Source organism: Chaetodon trifascialis, chromosome 9, assembly GCF_039877785.1.
Source record: "Chaetodon trifascialis isolate fChaTrf1 chromosome 9, fChaTrf1.hap1, whole genome shotgun sequence".
Lineage (NCBI taxonomy): Eukaryota > Metazoa > Chordata > Actinopteri > Chaetodontiformes > Chaetodontidae > Chaetodon > Chaetodon trifascialis.
The window spans coordinates 8150894-8171832 of NC_092064.1; the positions used below are offsets into that span (position 1 = coordinate 8150894).

Consider the following 20939-nt stretch of genomic DNA (forward strand, 5'->3'; position numbering starts at 1 on the left):
AACCTGTTATGGTGCAAATGCATCTGTGTTGTGTCTGAGTGTGTACCAGCAGTTGAGTCAGCTGCTCTGAGAAAACAATCTGAGCAATCATTTATTGCATTTCAGCAGCAGATTTACATTTGTGTAGGGTTTCTCTTTTCCAGAACTATAAACTACAAAACACATTTCCACTTTCCCTTTGTGATGGTTTCAGTGTGTCTGCAGCAATAAAGGCCAAATGACATTCGACCTTCCTTTGTCTTTCTCTGCTTCCATTTGTCTTTGTTTTTTTAGCATTTGTCGCTATGATGTCCGCCTTCACTCTCACCCCCTTCTGAAAAAACTCACTCGCTTTACATTTCTAAGGAGAGGAGCCAAGCTGAGCCTGATGAGACACTGAAGAGAGAAGGGTGCCAGAGCTGTCACCTACAAGGGCCACATCAATGCCTGCTAGACTCAGACTGGTGTTATCAACTCTCACCATTTGTTTGACACCAATTTGCAAAATACAGCAGACAATTTGAAAGTGTAGTAATGGAAGCTATGCAGTTACCATTAAGTGATGTGTATATCTGAATTTCTGGCAGAGAAGTATCTAATTAAGCCAAGCAAACTAGACTAGCCAAGCAAGGACAGCCAACCACCACGGGTTGGACTAAAAAACTTGAAGATGCGATGTTGGGCTCTGGGAAATTACACTATGTTCTGGAATGTGTCAGACTAAACAACCAATCAAAAAAAGAGAAATTGCTAATGAAAATAATTCTTAGTTACAGGCCTCCACTATACACACCAAGAAAAGTAAAGAGCCAAACAGATCACAGCACACAAACCCTCAATGGCTCCAGCTTGTAGTGCCATTGTACAGTAGTCTTTCGGGCTTTTGCCCCGGCCTGTGAGATAAGAGTGTTCTACATATCAGCTGTGCTGAGCTCAGAACTGCTGACCAGGAGTGAAACAGCCCTTGTCAGAAGAATGACACTTATCTGGGACAGCAACCTTTGAGACTGCTTGGATTGCAGCACGTCGATTCAGCATCCACGATGAAGCATTTATCTAGATTACTGCTGTTGTAATTGTTATCAATGTGAATTCAGAACTCCGAGCTGGCAAGGCAGCTGTTAGCAATGCAGCTAATGTTACATGTTTTTATAAAACTGTGAAGGCAGCTGAATGCTTGCTTATTATGATGAGCAACAAGAACATTGTTCTTGAACAGAGTTTAAATTTGGAAACTTTGTAGCTGACAAGTATTTTGGGCAAAATCACGAAGACAGCAAAGCTGGGTCAAAGCTGGATTGCAAACATAATTTGAGCTTGATGTAAGATAATATAATTGCTAAACAAAGATGTGTTTAAAGGAATGATTTGATCTTTATCTTGAGATTTCAGTGGCCTCATCAGTTATGTAAAATCGATTAATTTCTTGGCTAACGCATCTGATGGGATTTATTGACAAAGAAAAGGAAGTTCTTTGTTGATGAACAACAACCCGTTTTACAGTGACCATCAAACAGCCAGACAGATGTGGGATAATTGCCTGGAGATGATAAATATTTGATCAAATAATCCACCATTTGATCAGGCCCTGACTGAGGTTCAAAGGTCACGTCATTGTTCCAGCTGCCTCCATGATGGAGCACTGTTCTCAAACCAGCAGGGGAGGTTATCTCAGCTGTGAGCAACAGTGTGGAGCTCGCTCTCATTTTCTCCAACACACACACACACACACGCACACACACACACGCACACACGCACACACACACACGCACACACACACACACACACACACACACACACACACACACACACACACACGCACACACACACACGCACACACGCACACACACACACGCACACACACACACACACACACACACACACACACACACACACACACACACACACACACACCACTTCAGACTGCTATACCCAAGTCTACTTAAATTTAATGATGTGGTTTTGCAATGTCACATCTGCTGAGGTCGCTTCTGCTTTAATACAGATATTTGGACCAAAGCCCCGGTCGAGTGTCACTGTAGGTTGCATCGCCCTGTGGGTTGTACAGCGTGACAGCAAAGCAATAAAATCCATCCTGAACTCAGATAACCTACATGAAGGTGACCAGCAGTCACCAGGGAATATTGTTGAATCATAAAATAATTCATACACTCTCACAAATACTGACAAACGCTCATGTAATCAGCAAATAATGAGGACACACTTTAGCAACTCCCATGCCAACCACCATGCAGTGAACTGATGTTCTGGCCAGTGAAAGAGAACATAATCTTCTCCTTTCATGAGCCTCTCTAGTCATTTGCTGCTTGTAAGACTGTTCCAAAGATAATGCAGTTTATTAAACTGCACTGCTAAATATTAGAGCAAGTGAACATAAGAACACGTTCCTTGGAGTTTTACACCTCTGAAAGCTGATGCAAAAGCAAATGCACAGTGTGGTGTATTCTTCAATACAGTAACAGTGCATGCTGTGCATGTCCCCTGAAGAAAGACACTGCCAGAATGCAATTTTTTGAATCAAGGCAGAGTTTCAAATAGAGTTGAAAGCCAATTTTAAGGTACTAAAACTTTATTTGGCTGTTTCCATTTCTAGCATAATTTTTTAGAGCAAAATACGCTTTTTGCTTCACTACATTTATCTGATATAGTTTGTGAGAATAGTTTAACAAACAATTATACTGGAGAAGTTTAACTTTGACGCCTGTATTCTTTATGTGTTTGATTTTCAAGTAGATTTACAGCTTTGTGCCTTTACTTTTTTAAGTAAAAGAATGAATTAGTTTTACTATATTTCTCTATATTTTAAATACATTTTAACTATTACATGAATTACTGTAATGCTTATTCTCTGGTTTTAAACAACATGCAATGCACGATTCATTCTTGGTGCACTGAGATTGAAAAATACACTGCAATCTCACATTAGGACTGTGTGTTATGCTGTCCAGTGCAATCTGATTTTTTTTGTCTGTGTAGTTTGGTGCGTAGGTGTTCAGTTGATCATCTGAGTTTCAAGGCCAGTTTGCAATGCTAAAGCTAGCATTGCCCAAGATGTAGAGGTCATTCACTCTGTTACTAGAACCAAGCTGCCCACACCATGACAAACACATGGAAAGACAAATCATTCTTCCATGAACCCACGCATGGCAAGGTTTGTAGATTTCTATTTGGTACCTATTCTCTATTTTGACATTATTGATATACGTTTTATTATATTTGTTTTATCAAAGGGTAGGAAATTAGGAGTAGGGGATACTTGAAAATGTACTGCATTATTGGCACCACATTAAGCCAGACAGTTAGAAAAGTTTACTCAATTCAATATGTCAGGTGGACAAAGGATTACTTGGCAAATGAAGCAGTCCTGTTGCATCAGTCCTCCTGTCGTCTGCCCCCTTGTGGTTACAACCCAGAGTAAAGCGTTCAGGACAAAAGTGAAACGAAGATTTATTTGAAACTGTAGTCCTACCCTGTGCACACACTATACCGAATAATATTTTGAAAATCTTCTTCAAGGTGGTGGACGGGAAACTTGTTCTAATTTGTGTCAACAATCTGGTATCACACCTGGCCTCCGGGACTGGACAAAGGCATCATTTAGCAACACAGTGTTAATGCAGCCCCCAGCTGTGAATGAAGGGCTGGGGGACACAGTGTCATTTGCCATTTCAAAGGGAGCCTTGCATTCAACTTCCCCTGCAAAGACACATGCAAAACACATTACTTTTGCCCTTTGTAGAAAATAAACTCACTCCAGCTAAGCTGTTTTAACGCACATTGTCAAGGAAGCAGTCCTTTGTATTACAAGTCACAATCAGAAAATGAAAACGTTTACTGTCTTGAAATTAGGAGAGGAAAGTCTAACTCTTATTCTCAGTGATGAATTAAAAAAAATGAGTAAATGCCTCCCCTTTAATATAATGTACCCAGTGAGGGAGACAAGACCAGCTGCTGCTTACAGAACTCTGAGCTAAAGCAAGGCATGATGGGAAAGAGAATATGAGGAATTATGAAGTTATTTAGATGGGATTCCAAACTAAGTCTACAATGCTCACTTTAAGATTCAAGACGTTTATTGTTGTTCCAGTTGTGCCAGTGCAATAGTGTTAAATATGGACTGAGGGGGCTCCATTACAAAGAACAAACAAATAACAAAGGGAAATAGAAGTTAGATGGAAAAGACAGAAGGACAATGATAAAACCTGTGCAAAAAGACATATGAATAAAGGAACAATAATATATAAAAGGCAATAAGAGTCATTTATTTGAATACAGCACAGAGGTTAGATTGCACTTGTGTGTGTGGGTGTGTATTTGTGTGTGTTATTTATTCAGTAGTCTTACGATCTGGGGACAAAACTGTTCTTCAGTCTGCTGGTGGATGATTTGCGAATGCTGTATCACCTACCAGAGGGAATAGGGAGAACAGGCTGCTGTGTGTGCTGTGTGGATGTGATGTGTCCTTTATGACCCTCAGGGACTTCCTGAGGCACTGCTCGGTGTATAGCTCCTGCAGGCTGGGCAGTGCTGACAGTAGTAGTAGAAGTAACTGTGACACATAAACACATTTCCCTTCACAAGCAGCTCCCTTGGAAGCTCATTCTATATAACACTCACTTGTTTTGCCCTTAAGGAAAGGAAAAACAAATGGAAAGTGTTATTTGATCTGTCGTTGTATGGATGTCAGCAGATGTACAGTGATTGATGCTTTTAGTGCAGTGCAAATTATTATGCACATTCATTCACATGAAAACCCAGTTAATTGTTTTCCTCCTCATTCTGGTTTTATAATAGGAATATAAAGATGATAAGATCTCACACTACGCAAAATGAATATCATCTGAGGTTAATTATTATGCCTGTTCCCATTAGTAAGATATACCTCTCTTTTTAAATCCATCAATATTAGCCAATTAATAAAGAAAAAATATATGCACCTTTCATTTAATCTTTCCTCTCTGGAGCAGAATAAAAGGCAGTTCTGTGGCGTTTTTCAATCCAACGAAAGCCGCTCACGACACTTTTGTTAAAAGTTACATTTCGCCATGGTTACCGTTACAATATCATCTGTGTAACTGCATATATTGACGAAATAGGATCTCACGAGGATACTTGAACGCCTCATGCAGCTCAGCCAGTAAGAGCCACGTTTCCATCGTCAACAGGAAGCGGGGGAAGCGTCCTTGGAGATGTTGTTAGTGCTCTAACTTTACCATCTTCTCTCTGCGTACACAATGTCTTTGCTAAACAACTGACAACTAATCGATATTACCACAGAGGGTAATGAGAAAGCCATTCAAAGTTTGTAAGGTAAATTGCTTAACACAAATAAGCTATTCTCCAACTACTTAGCTGGCGGAGCTAACCTTAAATAGCTAAATGGCGCCCAGCAAGCTAACGTTGAAGTTAGCTGAGATGATAGCTTAAATACCTTAACCGTTAGCTCGTCTGTTTCCAAGGTGTCCCCCGCACTACTGTACTTTACATGATTTCAGGTGGATATTTTTTTGTTTCCGATATATTTTAGTACGGTTTTACTGATGGGCAGTCTCTCACCGGCTTAAGAATTTACTTCATAGTGAGCCCTCGCTTTTTGCACAACAATCTAGCTAGTTTCGAGAAGTCTGTTTGTTAATCTTATTAGCTGAGCATAATGCCAAGATAAAATCTTCAGTTTTCTACCTCTCAGGAGGGCTTGTTTTGCACAGCATAGTGAAGAGCCGAGGCTGTCGAGGGAGACAGGCCACCCTGTTTAGTCGTCTGTCGCTGTGTTTAACACTGTATATGGCATTGTGAACAGTATATCTCCCTTTCTTGTGCCAGTCATCCTGTTCTGCATTAACACCCGTGTCTCTGCAGTAACCATGACTGCAGCTGCTCTCATAGGAGACCAGCTAATCCTTGAAGAGGACTATGATGAGACCTATATACCCTCTGAACAAGGTACACTGGGGAGAGGGGCATGTCCTGGATATGGTAGCAGGAAAGATTATATTTGACTGCCTTTGTCTAGATTATCCCAAAATGAAAATGTAGAAACTCTCCAGGTGAAATGTACTTGCTCACTGGTGGCAGAAATCCTCAGCTTTATTGGTTTATGCAGATAGCAGCAGTATGGAAAATCTGGAGTGTTAATTAAAGTTTGTTTGCGCTGTTCATTTATTCAATATCAAGTTTTTATTCCATGCCTCATTTAATTTTGTTGGTTCATGTTTTGTTTTGGGGTGCTTCACTCTGCTTAAATGAGCTATTAAATTGACTTGATGTGTTATGATGTTCTACAATTACATGCAGCTTGTCTTATATCACTTCTTCTCTTATTATCTCTGTCTATCATTAGAAATCCAAGAGTATGCAAGAGAGATTGGCATTGATCCCGACAGTGAGCCGGAGCTCCTGTGGCTGGCCAGGGAAGGTATCGTTGCCCCTCTGCCTCCCGAGTGGAAGCCTTGGTAAGTGAGGGGAGAGAAGCTGGGGAGTGGAGCCCTGGCAGCATGGTCAAAACAGCTGTTTGTAGCACAGGATGTATCATGGAAACTTACATGTTGTGGAGGCTGTGGTGTTACAGTCTTACTATGAGTTTCTATTGCTTTTGATTAAAAATGTTGTCTTGTCTTGGTGATCCCTAGGGAGGCACCAAAGACACTGCACCAGTTGCAAGTTTGATTTATCTGAGTGTGTTTGACAGTAATGCAGTGTGGGTGTGTTTTTGTCCTTGCAACGAAGCAAGGGTGAAGGTCTGTTCTTGACATCTGAAGGTGGAGGTGCATCACAACCTTCTCTTAACAACGTCACCCAGAGAGATGTCAGCTGCAGTCCTGCCCTTCTGTCAGTTTCATCTTGGATCTATATAATCTCTAAACTATATACTCATAAGCCCATAATACATAATCAGTTCTGTGCTATATTGTAGCCTGCATAGAGAAGCAGCAGAGCAAAATGACAAGTAGCAGAAGAGCAAGAGGAAATGTGCTGCTGCCTGTAGCACACACTTATACTCTGTTTTTTAGTACAAGGTTAGGTTTGTTACAACACACTACTAACACAGTAACAACAGGAAGATGCTAGATGAAATCAGTTCACAGTACAGTCCCAAGGGTTTGTGTAGGAACTAAGAATTAATAACTCTCGCAGCTTTAACCCTTATGAGACTAAACATCTTTGAGATAGGGTGAGATTGACTCATTGACATGTGGTGCAGTATTCAGTTTCAGGTGACAACACAACCACTGGTGACATCTCTCTATTCACCTACCCGTCCACCCATCATTCCTCCCTCCCTCTCCTGGGCCTTTTTGGAGGTGCTGAAGTGACCCCACTCCTCTCCCCCCTCCTCCTCCCCCACAGCCAGGATGTGACAGGGGACATCTACTATTTCAACTTCTCCTCGGGCCAGTCCACCTGGGATCACCCCTGCGACGAGCACTACCGGCGTCTGGTGGCTCAGGAGCGTGAGCGCGCCCAGCTCACGGCTGCTGCAGGAGGCACAGGGGCAAAGAAAGACAAGGACAAGAAGAAGAAGAAAGAGAAGAAGGAGAAGAAAGAGAAGAAGAAGAAAGAGCCGCTCAAGACTCCTGGAGTGAGTTGTTTTGTTGTTTTTTTGTTTTTTTGTGGAAGGGGAGATGAAATGCTGCTTATCAACTATTTTGGGATTCTAAATGTAATGAATTATTGAGGTGTTTGTGATGTTTGGTGCTTACTTCTTGACTATGTCTCTTTTCCACCAGGCACTGAGTTCAGCTTTGGGACCCCTACCATCTCCGCTGGGCAGCTTGGCTCCTCTTCGAGGTCTGGATGCCCCTGGCACCGGCCCAATCTCTGGTTCTGCCCCTGCTCTCCGGCGGTCCCTCGGCAGCTCTGGGGGACTGGAGCCCCTCAAGACATCTCTCGGGGTACAGTCCTAGCACTATATGAAGGACCATGTGGTCAACTCTCTCAGTAGTCTCTAACTTAAACCCTGACAGTGCACTGTTTCATTTCTTTCTCTGCCAGGGTCTGAGGAGCAGTGGGGCATCTAGTGTTCTGGGCAGCAGGCAGGAGGAGAGGGTGTCCCTCACTCTGCCTGGCTTTGAGGATGATGATGACAATGACGATGAGAAAATCTCAGAAAACGAGGTAGAGCACAACCTGAAGAGAAATGCAAGACGATGAAGTAGTTGGTTTAGCCACCCATGGCTCATAAATGTGCCCTTTATATCCCTGTCAAACCAGACATTGTCACTTTTTCAGCCGAGTCCTCGTGGTTCTGACCGATTATTGAAGAACCTTCATCTGGACCTGGATGCCCTTGGAGGAGGTCTGCAGTATGAGGTAGATATTATAATCAGAGAAATGAGAACAGCTGTGGCGAGGCAGATGCTAATATATTTCGGGCTGATAATTCCCTTGTATAGAAGCAACATTGTTGATTTTGTAGGTTCTGATTTCATATTAATTCCAGAATTATCCAGAAGGTGCATCTTAGGTATGAATGTTTTTCTTTCTTTAATGTGTGTGTGTGTGTGTGTGTGTGTGTGTGTGTGTGTGTGTGTGTGTGTGTGTGTGTGTGTGTGTGTGTGTGTGTGTATATGCACGCTCTAGGACAGTGAGGCCAGTGGTGGAGCTCCAGCTGAGGAGAGGACAGAGCCAGAGTTGCAGGACTTGGCTCTATCTGGAGACCACAGCCCTGAACCACCGTCCCAACAGGTAAAAACGCACGCACGCACGCACGCACGCACGCACGCACGCACGCACGCACGCACGCACGCACGCACGCACGCACGCACGCACACACACCATCCGCTTTTGCAGTGGCTCCCAGCTTTCTTTTATCTTTCTTGCTCACTCTGTCATTTCTGTGTCCTGTATGTACCATATATGATGGCCATAGTATGTTTTCACCAGGATGGACCAGTGATTCCATTTTTACACATTGCATGAGTTACAGGGATTTTTGAAGCACAACCCTAGCAACCCACACAGTATATTCATAAATATGGAGGTTAACATTGTTTCTTCTGTATCTTTAAACCAGAGATTTTGTATAGCTGCTAATATATACACGTATACATATATATTTAAGTTTGGGGCAGTCCTAATTGTGTGCATGTCTCTACACATCCTCACTGTCGTAGTGAGGATGTGTAGTGGATTTTTCTTGTTGCCTCATGAAACTATGAATCTAAACCATCTGCTATTCCTTCTCTTTCTCTCGTGTGACCTCTTTGACCTTTAAACCTCTCACCTTTGCACTGTGACCCGGGATGTTTTCATGTAGCTGCTGTGCTGCTGGGATCTGTCCTACGGGCATGGCTGCTACTGTGTCTTCCTCTTTGTCCTGCTGTCTTCCTACTGTCAATGTTACTGCTTTGCTCTCTGAAACTGTATCGGGAGCATGTGTCATCACCATCAAACCAATGTCCCTCTGATGTATTTATTTGCCTCCATTAGGATAGACCAGTACAACTCCCCAACACTGTCATTAGATTCTGTGAAGTCAGTCCTAATTTCTGAACCTTGCACATTTTCATTTTTACATTTCCCTGTAATGAAAGTTACAATGCATGTATTCTTTGTTGACATAATGTCCAAGTGATTGAGCAGAACTCATGTCTATAGATCCAGTGATATATGTTTTTGGAGGAGAAATGCTGAAACAAAGAAATCACGTTCATCAAACAAACCTGCTCCTGTGTGTGTGTGTGTGTGTGTGTGTCTGTGTTTGAGTGTGAGCGAGACCCAGACCGTGTCTATATTTTTCTCTGCATGTTTTTATGACTAACTGTGTCCCTGCAAAATGCACTTTCCGGCGGTTTTGCATGCTTTGGTGTGAAGACCCCCCCCCCCCCAGTCCCCCACCGTCTGTCAGCAGTGGTCACAATCTTTTTGTCTGCCTCCTTCCTTCATTCCCTCACCTGTCCTCCTCCATCCTTTCTCTCCCTTGTGTCTCTGCACGCCTTCCTTTGTGCCTCTGTTTGGGATGGATGGACCGCTCTTCCTTCCCCTCCACCAAGGACTCTTTGAGGGGCCGCCACCTCCACCCGTCCTCACTGGTGGGCAGCAGAAACCATGTCAGTGTGGAGGAGTCAGGTCCCATCAGCCCTCAAGCTGAACTCTCTGCTCCACAGGAGGTAGCAGAGGACTTGAATGAGGTTGAGGAGGAGGAGGAGGTGGGAGGAGGAGGGTTGGAAGATGAGGATGTTCAGAGAGAGAAGGGAGAGGATGAAGGAGGAGGGGGCAGAGAGGAGGAAGGGGCAGAGGAGAAAGGACAGGTAGGAAATGAGCTTGAAGATGGCGAGGCACAGACTGGGGAAGTAGATGAGAGAAAAAGCAAAGAAGAGGAGGATGAGATGGAGGAAGAGCGTGAAGAAAGTAAAGGGTCTATAGAAAGTAAGAAAGAGGAGGACGTAGATCGTGATGAGGTAGAGGAAGAATGCTGTGAAGGTGATGATGAAGAGAAAGATGAAAGTGGTGGGGTGGCAGGAAACGCGAAGCACAGTGAGAAGGAGGAGAGCAATGAGAGAGAGGAAAACGGCAGCGAAGAGGAAGTAGAACGTTGCAATGAACAGCAGCATGATGAGACCAAAGACGGGGAAGAGAGTGCGGAGAGTGATGAGGATGTGAAGAGTTTAAAGGAGGAGAAAGAAGAGGTGAAGGAAGAGGAAGAGAAACAGGAATTTGAGGAAAGTAGTGATGAGGTTGTGGAGAAATGCTTCAAAAGTGATCAAGATGGAGGGGGTGAGGAGGAGGACAAGAACGACAAAGAGGGAGATGAAGTTGAGAGAAGCGTAGATGATGAGGGAGGGCAGACTGAGAGTGAGGAAGAGGAGGACGTTGGAGAGAGTGATGAGGATTTGGAGAGATGCTCCGTGAGCCAGAGGAAGCTGACAGAGAGTGACGAGGAGGTGATAGAGACATGTGCGCTGAGCGAAGGAGGAGAAACAGAGGGGGGAGGACTGGAGGTAGATGAGGAATCAGATGCCCAAAAGCCCCAAACTGCTCCAGAGAGTGAGGAGGAAGTTGTGGAGGTTTTTGAGACTGGAACAGCTCAAGTCCGACTAGCCAAGCTAGGCAAGAAGATGATGCTGGGGGACCTTAAAACGCTTGACCGAAAGAAAAAAGCTCTTGCTGGCAAGATGAAGGATGTGACAGAAAAATGCTCCCTTCCCGCAGAGGTAGGGCTTGGTGTTGCCTCTGTGCGTGCTCACATCCCCCAACCCCTGCATTTGCTACCCGACCCCAACCCTGGTCCTGCCTGATCTCTGCATGTAGCTCCCAGAATCCAACTCCACTGCCTGAGGGGCTGTCTCATCCGGTGTGATTCCCAGCATGGATGTCGTCACTCGCACGCTGGAATATCAGTTGGTCAAAGGACGATCCACGTGAGCCCCTGAGGACTGGATTGGATAGATCTGATCCCTTTGCCCGTTGACAGTGCAGGCTTTTGGTAGTCTATCTGCTTTTAGACTGACGGCTGATTTTATAAGACATAGGAGCCTTAAATCATCTTCCGCCATCACCTCCTCCATTTTCAGTGTCTGCTTGCTTTGATTCCAGATTTACTGCCCTGGTTGTGTTTGCATGTGTAGTGTTTCTTGTGTGGTTTTGTTTGTGTATACATGTGCGTCTGTGTTCATTCAGAACTATTACCTTGTCGCTGAGTGTGTTGGTGTGTGTGTTATTCCAGGAGTCTGAGGCGGGTAAGAACACTGAGGAGGCATCATCCTCCATAGACGTCAAGGTACCCCCATCAGGCAGCGTGACACCCATCCATCCATCCATCCATCCATCCATCCATCCATCCATCCATTCATTCATTCATTCATTCATTCATTCATTCATTTACCTGTTTATTGTCAGCCTGTTTTGTAATGCTGCTGGATTTGTATCCTAAAGCTGTCGGAGAAAGTTCTGGACATCAACGACCTGTCTGGCACTCTTAGTCCAGAGGAAAGAAAAGAAGAAGAAGAAGAAGAAGAAGAAGAAGAAGAAGAGAATGAGGAGCGGGCAAATGCGAAGAGAGCAGAGGATGCCAACAGGTTTGTTGTTAGCACCCCTTGAAGGAGTGTGTCCACAAGGAAGTGGATGTCTTGAATTTCCTTTTAGAGAGTGTTTTCATTTTTACAGGGATTTCAGCTGTGAAAGTGTCACTTGTGAAACTGTGTGAAAAGAAGGGCATCAGCATTCAGGAAATATACACAGCTTGTCCATTAATAGAATAACACTGCAAGCTGCGTGCAATATATTTTCAGCATTTTTTTAACCTTGGTCAGAGCATAACACCTTTTTCCATCTTCAGGCATTTGCCGGCTGCTGACAAAGACAACACTCCAGCTCTGAAAGTTGACCGACTCGTCCTTCACCAGTCCACCCCTTCGTCCTCCATCTCAAGCCCGCCCCAGTCAGAGCAGGGTGTCGGGCCCCAGCTAAAAGAGGAAGGCCTGGGCATGTCTCTGCAGCTACAAAGACCTGAAACCTCCAGAGGTCGGCTGGTCCGCACCTCCTACACCCAGCTCGAAGATGCTGAACCCCCCTTGCAAAATCAAGAGAGCCCACTGGAAGGAGAGGCAAGCTGGAGAGTCCAGAAAGACAGAGAGAAGAAAGAGGAGGAAGAGGTGGAAAGGAGGAGGGCAGAGCGAGAAGAGAGGAGTCTGAGAGAGAGGAAGGAGGAGAGGGAGAGGAGGAAGGCTGACCAAGAGGTGGAGGAGGAGAGGGAGCATCTGATGAAGGAGAAGGAGAACAGAATACGTCTCCTCCAGGAGGAGCTGAGGAGAGAGGAGGAAGAGGAAGAGAGGAAGCTGAAGGAGGAGAGCAATGAAAGACTGAGGTAGGCATGAAGAATAGAAGACCGAACTTTCACTTCCTTATAAAACTCAAATACTACAATGTGTGTCAGTGTTTACACTTGTGGCCAAAGAACATTGATGATCTGTGGCTCCCCAGGGCTCTGCGCCGGCGTCTCCTGTCTAAGAGGAGCGAGGAGGAGGCTGGGCTGAATGAGGAGTCTGATAGGCTGCTGAAGGAACTCAGAGAGGGTGAGAGGGAGAGGCAGCAACTCAGACTCAGGTCAGACATGCACCTTAACACATAATACAAAGGTTCACCACAGAGGTGGCTCTCAAAGTGATGCTGCAGTTAATCACCCGTGATCCCTCAAAATGACATGGACTTGTGTGTCCTGCACTCAGGGAGGAAAGGGAAGTCATGCTGAAGGAGTTACGCATGACTCTAGAGGAAGAACGAGTGGCGGAGCACAAGAGACTAGAGGCCCAGAAGAGGCAGGACACCGAACGTCTGAAGGCAGAGCTGGAAGAGGAGCTCCAAGCAGAGAAGAGGAGGCTCCAGGGAGAGAGGGAGGAGAAACTCAGCTCTCTGAAACAGGAGGTGACCGAGGATGATGCTGGCCTGCTTGTGTCCTGCTCATTTTTAATTTCAGTATCGTTCAGCCGTTCACATTTCAGTGTTTGAATTCTGTTGTTGCACCTGGCAGGACTTGACTTGAGACTGCTTATCCGCGTGACTAATGAGGGATATCTCATTCCAAACAGACTGAAGCTGAAGCTGAACAGGGCAAACAAAGATAGCAAATAGCTTAACAAACATCTGTTTGAAAATCAATTTGAGTCCAACAAATAGCTGAATTCAAACAGGGGCACCGTGATGAAGCAATCTGGAGTGAAAAACAAGTGATTCACAGAGCGTCTTAGCCCACGCTGGATGCTAGCATATTAACCTGAATACCGGATTTCATATGTAGGGGAAAGATCAGCCTGAAGCCATTTCTGTGGGTGGCCACATGTTCTGTTACACAAGTTCTAGTGTCGTATCCTCCCGTCACCCTCTTCAGTTCAGCTCTAGTTTTAATTTATTTATGTTCTTAGCAAACAGCAAGACAAGAATGCTTGGAAATGATGGTGCTATGAAGAGTTTAACCAACATACAGTCATGGAAAAAATGATTAGACCACCCTTGTTTTCTTCAATTTCTTGTTCATTTTCATGCCTGATACCACTAAAGGTGTATTACCTGAAGAAGACAATGAACTCAAAATGCAGCTGATTCCATAATACGTTATGTCCTATTTGACATGCTTAAGCTTAATTGTATTCCCACCGTACGTAAGAGGCCATTTCATGTCATAAGCAGCACTGCACATGCAAAGGCCTAGAGTGGTTTCCTGCTTACATTCAAGCCGCAGCACAACTCAGAAGTTGTCAGTTCTCACATAAAGCCTAAAACAAAAGAATTATGTGAAGCAGCAAAGGCAGCCATCTTCGCATTGTTGGAAATTGGCATGAACTGAAACTGAAAGTGAAGATCTCCAAGACAGCCGTTCATTACACCAAGAAAAAGCAAGCTGAACATGGTGCTACCAAATTGCTAGCTGGTTGAGGCAGGAAACGTCTTCCTGCCCCACGAGAGGACCATGTACTCATCCGTTCCTGTGTGATTGTCAGACCTCCAGGGACCTTAAAAATGAGTGGGCACTGTTGAGAAATATGACTTGTTCGGCAAGGACAGTTTGAACCTGACTTCTTGAACCTGGTCTGAAGTCACACAGGGCACAGAAGAAGCCCTTCATCAATGAAAGGCAGATGAAGGCCCAGTCACTCTTTGCTAGGGATCACAAGGATTGGACTGTTGAGGTTCTCTTGAATGATGAATCCAATTTTGAGTTGATGCCCACTCCAGCCAACTTACTGGTTAGGAGGAAGCCTGGAGAAGCCTACAAACCAGACTGTCTTGCCCCTACAGTAAAACATGGGGGTGGATCGGTGATGATCTGGGGTTGTTTCAGTATGGGTGGAACAAGGCAAATGCCCTGTGAAGGGCGAATGAACCAGGTCACGTACAGGGCTACTCTTGAAAACAGTCTTCTTCCATCAGCTGATAAATTCTTTCCTGCTTCGAATGACTGGATTTTTCAACAAGACAATGCCCCTTGCCACACAGCAAGGTCAGTTAAAGCCTGGATGGAGAACCAGAACGTTCAAACCATGGCCTGCTCAATCACCAGATCTAAATCCAATTGAAAACACGTGGAACACCATCAAACTCAAATTTGTTTAAAGTTTTGCAACAGGAATGGGCTGCTGTGACAGCAGAACAATGTCAGGAGCTGGTTGAGAGCATGCTAAGACGCATGGCTGCAGTCATCAAAAACAATGGTACTGACTCCTGTGTGTATCATGTGACTAAGTAGGGTAGCACGGTGGCACAAGTGGTAACACTGTCGCCTCACAGCTAGAAGGTCCCCGGTTCGAATCCCGCTAGTGGCGTGTCCACCATGTCTTCAGTGCCTGCTGCTCGAGGAATAAGGGGGCCTTTCTGTGTGGAGTTTGCATGTTCTCCCCGTGTTCACCCAGGGTTTCCTCCTTAAACGGTGGCGAAAAAAGGATGGGTCCCCGGGCGCGGGCACCGGCATCAGCTGGCAGGCCGCGGAGGAACGACGGACTGAGGATGGGTGAAACGCGGAGAAAATATCACGAAGCATGGCGTGTGTGCAGTCTCCTCCCTGTAGCATGTGTGTGCAGTGTGTGTGCAGTGATCATAAAAAGTAAATCTTAATCTTAAATCTTAAAAAAGAAAACATGCCTAAAAGCTGTTTTGGCAGTACAGTGCCATAGCTATTGATGTAAGAACGTGATTTTGGTTATTATCAAGAAAAACATGGAAAATGGCCAAACAAATGTACCTTTAGTTGTACCAGGCATTAAAATGAACAAGAAATTGAAGAAAACAAGGGTGGTCTAATAGTTTTTTCCATGACTGTATTTTGTCCATGAAAATATTCCTTTAACGCTGATTTTTTTTGTATATATTAGTATAGAGTTGAAACACTTAGATGTTAAAAAATGATCTTGATGGAATATGTGACTGCGTTGTTTTAATGTGCTATATTTATGTGAACACCAAACAGCAAGAGAACCAAAAGTTTGTGTTTGCTCAGTTTTGCTGGTACATGGTGGCATTGGACTGAAGGGACATGGATTAATGATCTCTGTATATGTGTGTCTGTCTCTGTTTTTGCACTCTTTTGTCTGTACAAAGGTCAAAATGACAGAGAGGAGGAGGGAGCTCATGAGTCCACGACCTGAACAGCAGCTGGCAGAGTACCACCGAGAGGTTGGAGGACATGCACAAACACATGCACACACACACACACTCACAGCAGCTGTGTGCGTGTGTGAATTTCATCATCGTGTATTTCTTTCTGAATATGAGTTGAGGCTTTAATTCCGTTTTCAGCAGATTATAACTTTAAAGTGTAAACTGGCCTTTGCTGTCACTGTCTAGCTGGCTGATGTTCTCCAGGAAGTGCGGGAGGAAGTGCAGCGTGACCATGAGAGGAAGCTGGAGCAGCTGAGGGAGGACCACAGGAGAGAGATGAACAACATCAGGGAAAAATACCTGGATGAGGTCAGAGAGCATCTCTCTTCCACATGTAGCTGATCCAGGCCCTCATCCAGTGCAACTTGCAACAATGGAGTGTGCTATACTTTTTTTTCCCAGCAGGCATTTAAAAAAAAAAGTAAAATGATCAGCTTTGTTTTGTTTTTATTTGTCATTTCTCCCAAAGTCTAAACCAGCACAAGTTAGAAACATCAAAAAACGGAACAAACCAACAAACCTAACACTAGTCAACCCTAATTGGCTGATTTTCCCAAGTTTATAATATATTGTGTGTGTGTGGATGTGTGTTCCAGGAGACCGCTCAGAGGGAGCGCTTGCTCTCTACTCTGCAGGAGGACAGAGAGCGTCTCCAGAGCTCGCACGCCATCCAACTGGAGAAACTCCGCCTGCAGCTCAACACACAGATACAAAAGACACAGCTGACACACTCGCGCAGGGTGAGACGACGAACCTGTAGTGCAATTACACTGCCTCTCAATGTCAAAAGCTTCCTTCCATCTGGTATCACTGTGCGTGTTTGGGTTTTAAATGGATGCTTTTAGTGTAAAATATATTTCCAGTCCATGCTACTCAAACCGTATTTTGCTCACCAAACTGAGGTAGAGTAACAGGAAGCCTGAGTGCTTCATTCCAGAGAATACATCTGTCTTATTTCTTCTGTTAGGAGTCAGAACTGCAGGATCTGGCAGATCAGATGGAGCTGAGAGCCAAAGAGCTGAAGAGCCAGGAGGCCATGCTCCAGACCAAGGTCCTCTATGCCACACTGTATGTACCATTAATCACTGATAGACTCAAACCACATGGACTAATGGTTTCTGTCTCGTATCAGGCAGCAGATCTGAAGAGGAGGAGGAAGAAACTTCAGGAAGATGAGGACGAAATGGACAGACAGATAGAAGTGGGACACATTTCTGAAAATAGAGATTATATTCACCCACCCGCCCGTCCATCAACCCTCTGTTCCTCCACCTATGTGTGTGTGTCCAGGCCTTACCCCGGCTAATCCAGGAGAGAGACCAGCTGAAGGAGGAGCTGGAGAGGATGAGAGAGGAGAAACATCAAGCCAGAGAACTCATCCAGAAAGCGAGGGAGGAGAGAAGCGAGGCCAAGAAGGAGGAGGAGAGGCTGAGAGAGGAGAGAGACAAAGCCAGAGAAGAGAGCAGGAGGGCCAAGGCGGAGAAGGAGCGGCTGGAGAGCAAGGTGGCGCTGCTGCAGGAGAGATGCGACCGCCTCAGTCGCAGAGTCAGGTAGAGTTTCCAAGGCGGGACATCCACACATCCTGTTTACTTTGCGGCTTCTGCCGGTGCAGTGGCTAAACTGTGGAGACAGCAGTGATTTCCAGTGTTCCCATGCAAGTTTGTTTGCATTTTCAACGGTCGCCTTTTTGTTTTGTCCAAACAGTGAGGTGGAAGAAGGTGAAGCAGTGAGCTCCTGCCCCAGACCAGAACCTAAACAGGATGAAAAGAAGGCAGAGAAAGCAGAGGTGACGGCGCCCCCCAGTGACAGGAGAGACTCATCGCTACATGTAGAAGACCTGGACGACCCACCACTCTCCCCTGTACCTGACAGCCACAGCAGCATGGACGAGTAAGACGAGACAGACATATGAGATAGAGAAAAAAACTGTGGTTATAAAAACACAATTTCGGCCTCTTTGGTATTTAGAGTGAATCAGAGCAGAGATGTAGAGCAAGACATCTTGCTGTGGTTATAAAAACACAATTTCGGCCTCTTTGGTATTTAGAGTGAATCAGAGCAGAGATGTAGAGCAAGACATCTTCGACAGCAGCATGGACGAGTAAGACGAGACAGACATATGAGATAGAGAAAAAAACTGTGGTTATAAAAACACAATTTCGGCCTCTTTGGTATTTAGAGTGAATCAGAGCAGAGATGTAGAGCAAGACATCTTCGACATAGCAGGGGTCATGTCATTTTAGCTTATATACAGTTGATAGCAGGCCTAACATTGCTGGCTTGTAAAAATATAAAAAAAATCAGAACATTCATGCTTTAGAAGACAGTCCGTGTTTTTAACCTTAGCTCTCTTCCCCACATCTCTGTGTGCAGCTTCAGACGCTACATCTCCTCACACGGAGCATCCATCCAAAAAACCAAACTCTTCCTGGAGAGGGAGAGCAGGCGACTGATGGAGAGACAGGCAGCTCTACGGGCAGCCCAGACCACCTCCTCCCAGGACCCCAACCAGGAAGGAAGGGTGACTGAGGAGATGATAAGAAGCCTCCAGCAGGTAGGGAGGAGTGCGGCCCACCTCCTGCAGGATAGTCATTTGCGTGATGGAGGTTGATTTAAAATAAGTGCTGTTTACTTTCCCCCTCGTTGTGACAGGAGGCCAGAAATGTGGTGGAGCTGCAGCGGACGGTTCAAAGAGGAAACACTCTCCTGCGGAGGAAAGAGGAGCAACTCCACCAGCTTGAGAGCTCTATAGCTGACAGGGTGAGGACAAACCACCAGCCTGTTTCTGTAAAGTGAGGCTTCATTTTGGTTAAATGCTCTTATATATTCACTGCAAAGGACTCCGTGAAGTCAACCAGCACCTGTAAAATTCAGGGTGGTGATGAAAATGAATGCTTATCACAAATCTATTCACAGATTTTACAAATGCTCTAAGTTTTTGGTTTTCTCCTGCCTCTTTTATTGCTCTTTCATTTCCTCGCTCTCTCTGGATTCACATGAATATTTTTTTGTGACCTGTATTAAAGTCACTCTGGATGACAGAGTTAGATTAAAGCTATCATTATCTGCACTTTGTCTTGTTGCTTTCTCCATTTAGCCACTCTTTGAGGATCTGTCTCGGCTGACAGGAGAGAGGAAGGTGACCTTTGATGTAACCGAGTCTGACCTCAGCAGCACTGGTGACCCACCTGATGGGACAGGTAACACTTTTACATAATTTACCAAAGAATCTTACACATGCACTGTTATTATTGCTATATTGCTGATTTTTCTTCTTCTCTTCTCAGATTACTGTATTTTTCCTGTTACACTGACACCTCACTTGCTCTCCGTTTCCCCCTCACTCCCTCATCAGGAGGTCATCCCACCGTCCCCGGCAAAGTCCAGGAGTTAGCAGAGTCCCTACAGCAGATCTCAGGCCAGCTCAACACTGTCCTGAGTGCGTTGGGTTCACTGGCGCAGAGGCAGAGCGCCACACCCTACACAGGCTTCTCTCTGCCTCTGTCTCACCCTCACTCCACCCCAGCACCCACCTCCACATCTGCCCCAGTCATGCCCCAGATGCACACCCTGGGCCCCAGCTCCTTAGCCCCACCTCCCCCAGTGAGGCTCTCAGAGCCGTCCTGGAACTGGATGCCCCAAGGCACCGCTGCAGCCAGCCCTCTCTTCAGTACCCCCATCAGCAGTGGGCTGAGGGCCTCTGAGGACCTCATCAACAGCCGATGGAGCCAGATATTCCCCAGTACGCCAGCAGACACCTCATTTTGCTTTAGAATGAGTGAATCACCAATAGTGCAACTTGTAAAAAGTGTGGTTTTTTTGGTCAGTTGCTATCATTATTGTTGGTCCTGAACTGCTGTTTTGTTCTCCAGGAGCAGCTATGGACCCAGTAAGCTCCAGCACCATGAGACCAACCTCAGCTTACTCATCATACACGTCTGCAAGGTATGCTGTCAGTATAGATTGCACACACAGCCTGGCTGTCCTTAATGCACCTACCACCATCATAAAACTGTGTGTGCTCATGTGTATCTTAGCGAACATGGTCGTAGTCTGCGCTCCATGCAGAAGTCAGTGGAGGTAGATGGCCAGAGACTGCAGGGGTTGATCGACGGCAACAAGAGGTGGCTGGAGATGCGCAAGAAAGACACCAGCATGTATCCTTCTGTCATTCATACTCCTGGCTCCATGAGTATGGAGCCTGAAACTGACATAACACAGTAACCTCCACTCATTTAGTAAAAAGCAAACCGAAAATCAGTTCAAACTTAATTCACAGTTTTATTCATTGATGTACTCAATGAATGGATCTTTGACTTCACTTTTACTATTTCACAATTTCCATCTGTTGTCTCAATCACACTGTTACTTGTTTTGTGAGCACAGTTGCTGTCTTTAACTCTGTGTTCCAGACCTCTGTTCACTCGCTATCAGGCTCCTTCAACCAAGAGCGGCCTGGTCCAGCTGGGCCTAGACGATAACAACCAGATCAGAGTCTATCATTACTGAGGACAGGACACACAGTTCAGTCCTGGTGATCCGGACGCGTCACTGAGGACTTTGGAGCGTTCGTGGCTGTGACAGGGCCTCACGTCAAGAGTCCTGTGCCCTCTTTGATTCATTCCTTTTTAAAACTCCCAGGCAAAGTCCGGCCTCCTTAACTGTGACTGTTATTACTTTTCCATATTCCACAGCTGTTGGCACAGCAGAAGCAGTGAGTGGTTGTTGAGTGTAGACTTGTGCAGGCAGAGAGAAAAAGTCTTTTGTGCATATATATTTGTATTTTTCTATAAAACATTTTAATAAATATAATTTTATATATATATATATGTTCATATTTCTCACCTACT

At 45.1% G+C, this 20939-nt stretch overlaps 1 protein-coding gene across 6 annotated transcripts; it reads left to right on the forward strand.

Annotated features, from left to right (window-relative positions):
- Positions 1-5139: 5139 nt before the first annotated feature.
- On the forward strand, positions 5140-20896 carry LOC139336014 (centrosomal protein of 164 kDa-like). Of its 6 annotated transcripts, XM_070969854.1 has the most exons (29): positions 5140-5310; positions 5860-5943; positions 6341-6452; positions 7348-7579; positions 7728-7892; positions 7993-8115; positions 8212-8310; positions 8581-8685; positions 9993-10130; positions 10263-11153; positions 11666-11719; positions 11875-12017; positions 12278-12805; positions 12922-13044; positions 13167-13362; positions 16030-16104; positions 16276-16398; positions 16686-16829; positions 17057-17140; positions 17222-17290; positions 17380-17639; positions 17794-17979; positions 18463-18643; positions 18742-18849; positions 19187-19289; positions 19445-19831; positions 19962-20034; positions 20127-20246; positions 20502-20895. In XM_070969854.1, exons 2-29 carry the CDS (start codon positions 5865-5867, stop codon positions 20596-20598), a joined length of 4998 nt encoding a protein of 1665 aa, XP_070825955.1. In that variant the 5' UTR covers positions 5140-5310; positions 5860-5864; the 3' UTR covers positions 20599-20895. The 6 variants fall into 6 exon arrangements, with proteins under 6 accessions (XP_070825955.1, XP_070825952.1, XP_070825953.1 ...); XM_070969851.1 differs by having other exon boundaries at positions 9993-11153; positions 20502-20896; XM_070969852.1 differs by having other exon boundaries at positions 9993-11153; positions 18745-18849; positions 20502-20896.
- The last annotated feature ends 43 nt before the right edge of the window (positions 20897-20939 follow it).

What these genes read in the sequence shown, in the direction of transcription:
- LOC139336014 (XM_070969851.1), top strand. Translation starts at nt 5,865, where the DNA reads ATGACTGCAGCTGCTCTCATAGGAGACCAGCTAATCCTTGAAGAGGAC. An exon ending in GAGGAGGTCTGCAGTATGAG is followed by an intron (nt 8,311 to 8,580) that starts GTAGATATTATA and finishes TGCACGCTCTAG; the next exon opens with GACAGTGAGGCCAGTGGTGG. An exon ending in TGACCCACCTGATGGGACAG is followed by an intron (nt 19,290 to 19,444) that starts GTAACACTTTTA and finishes CTCCCTCATCAG; the next exon opens with GAGGTCATCCCACCGTCCCC.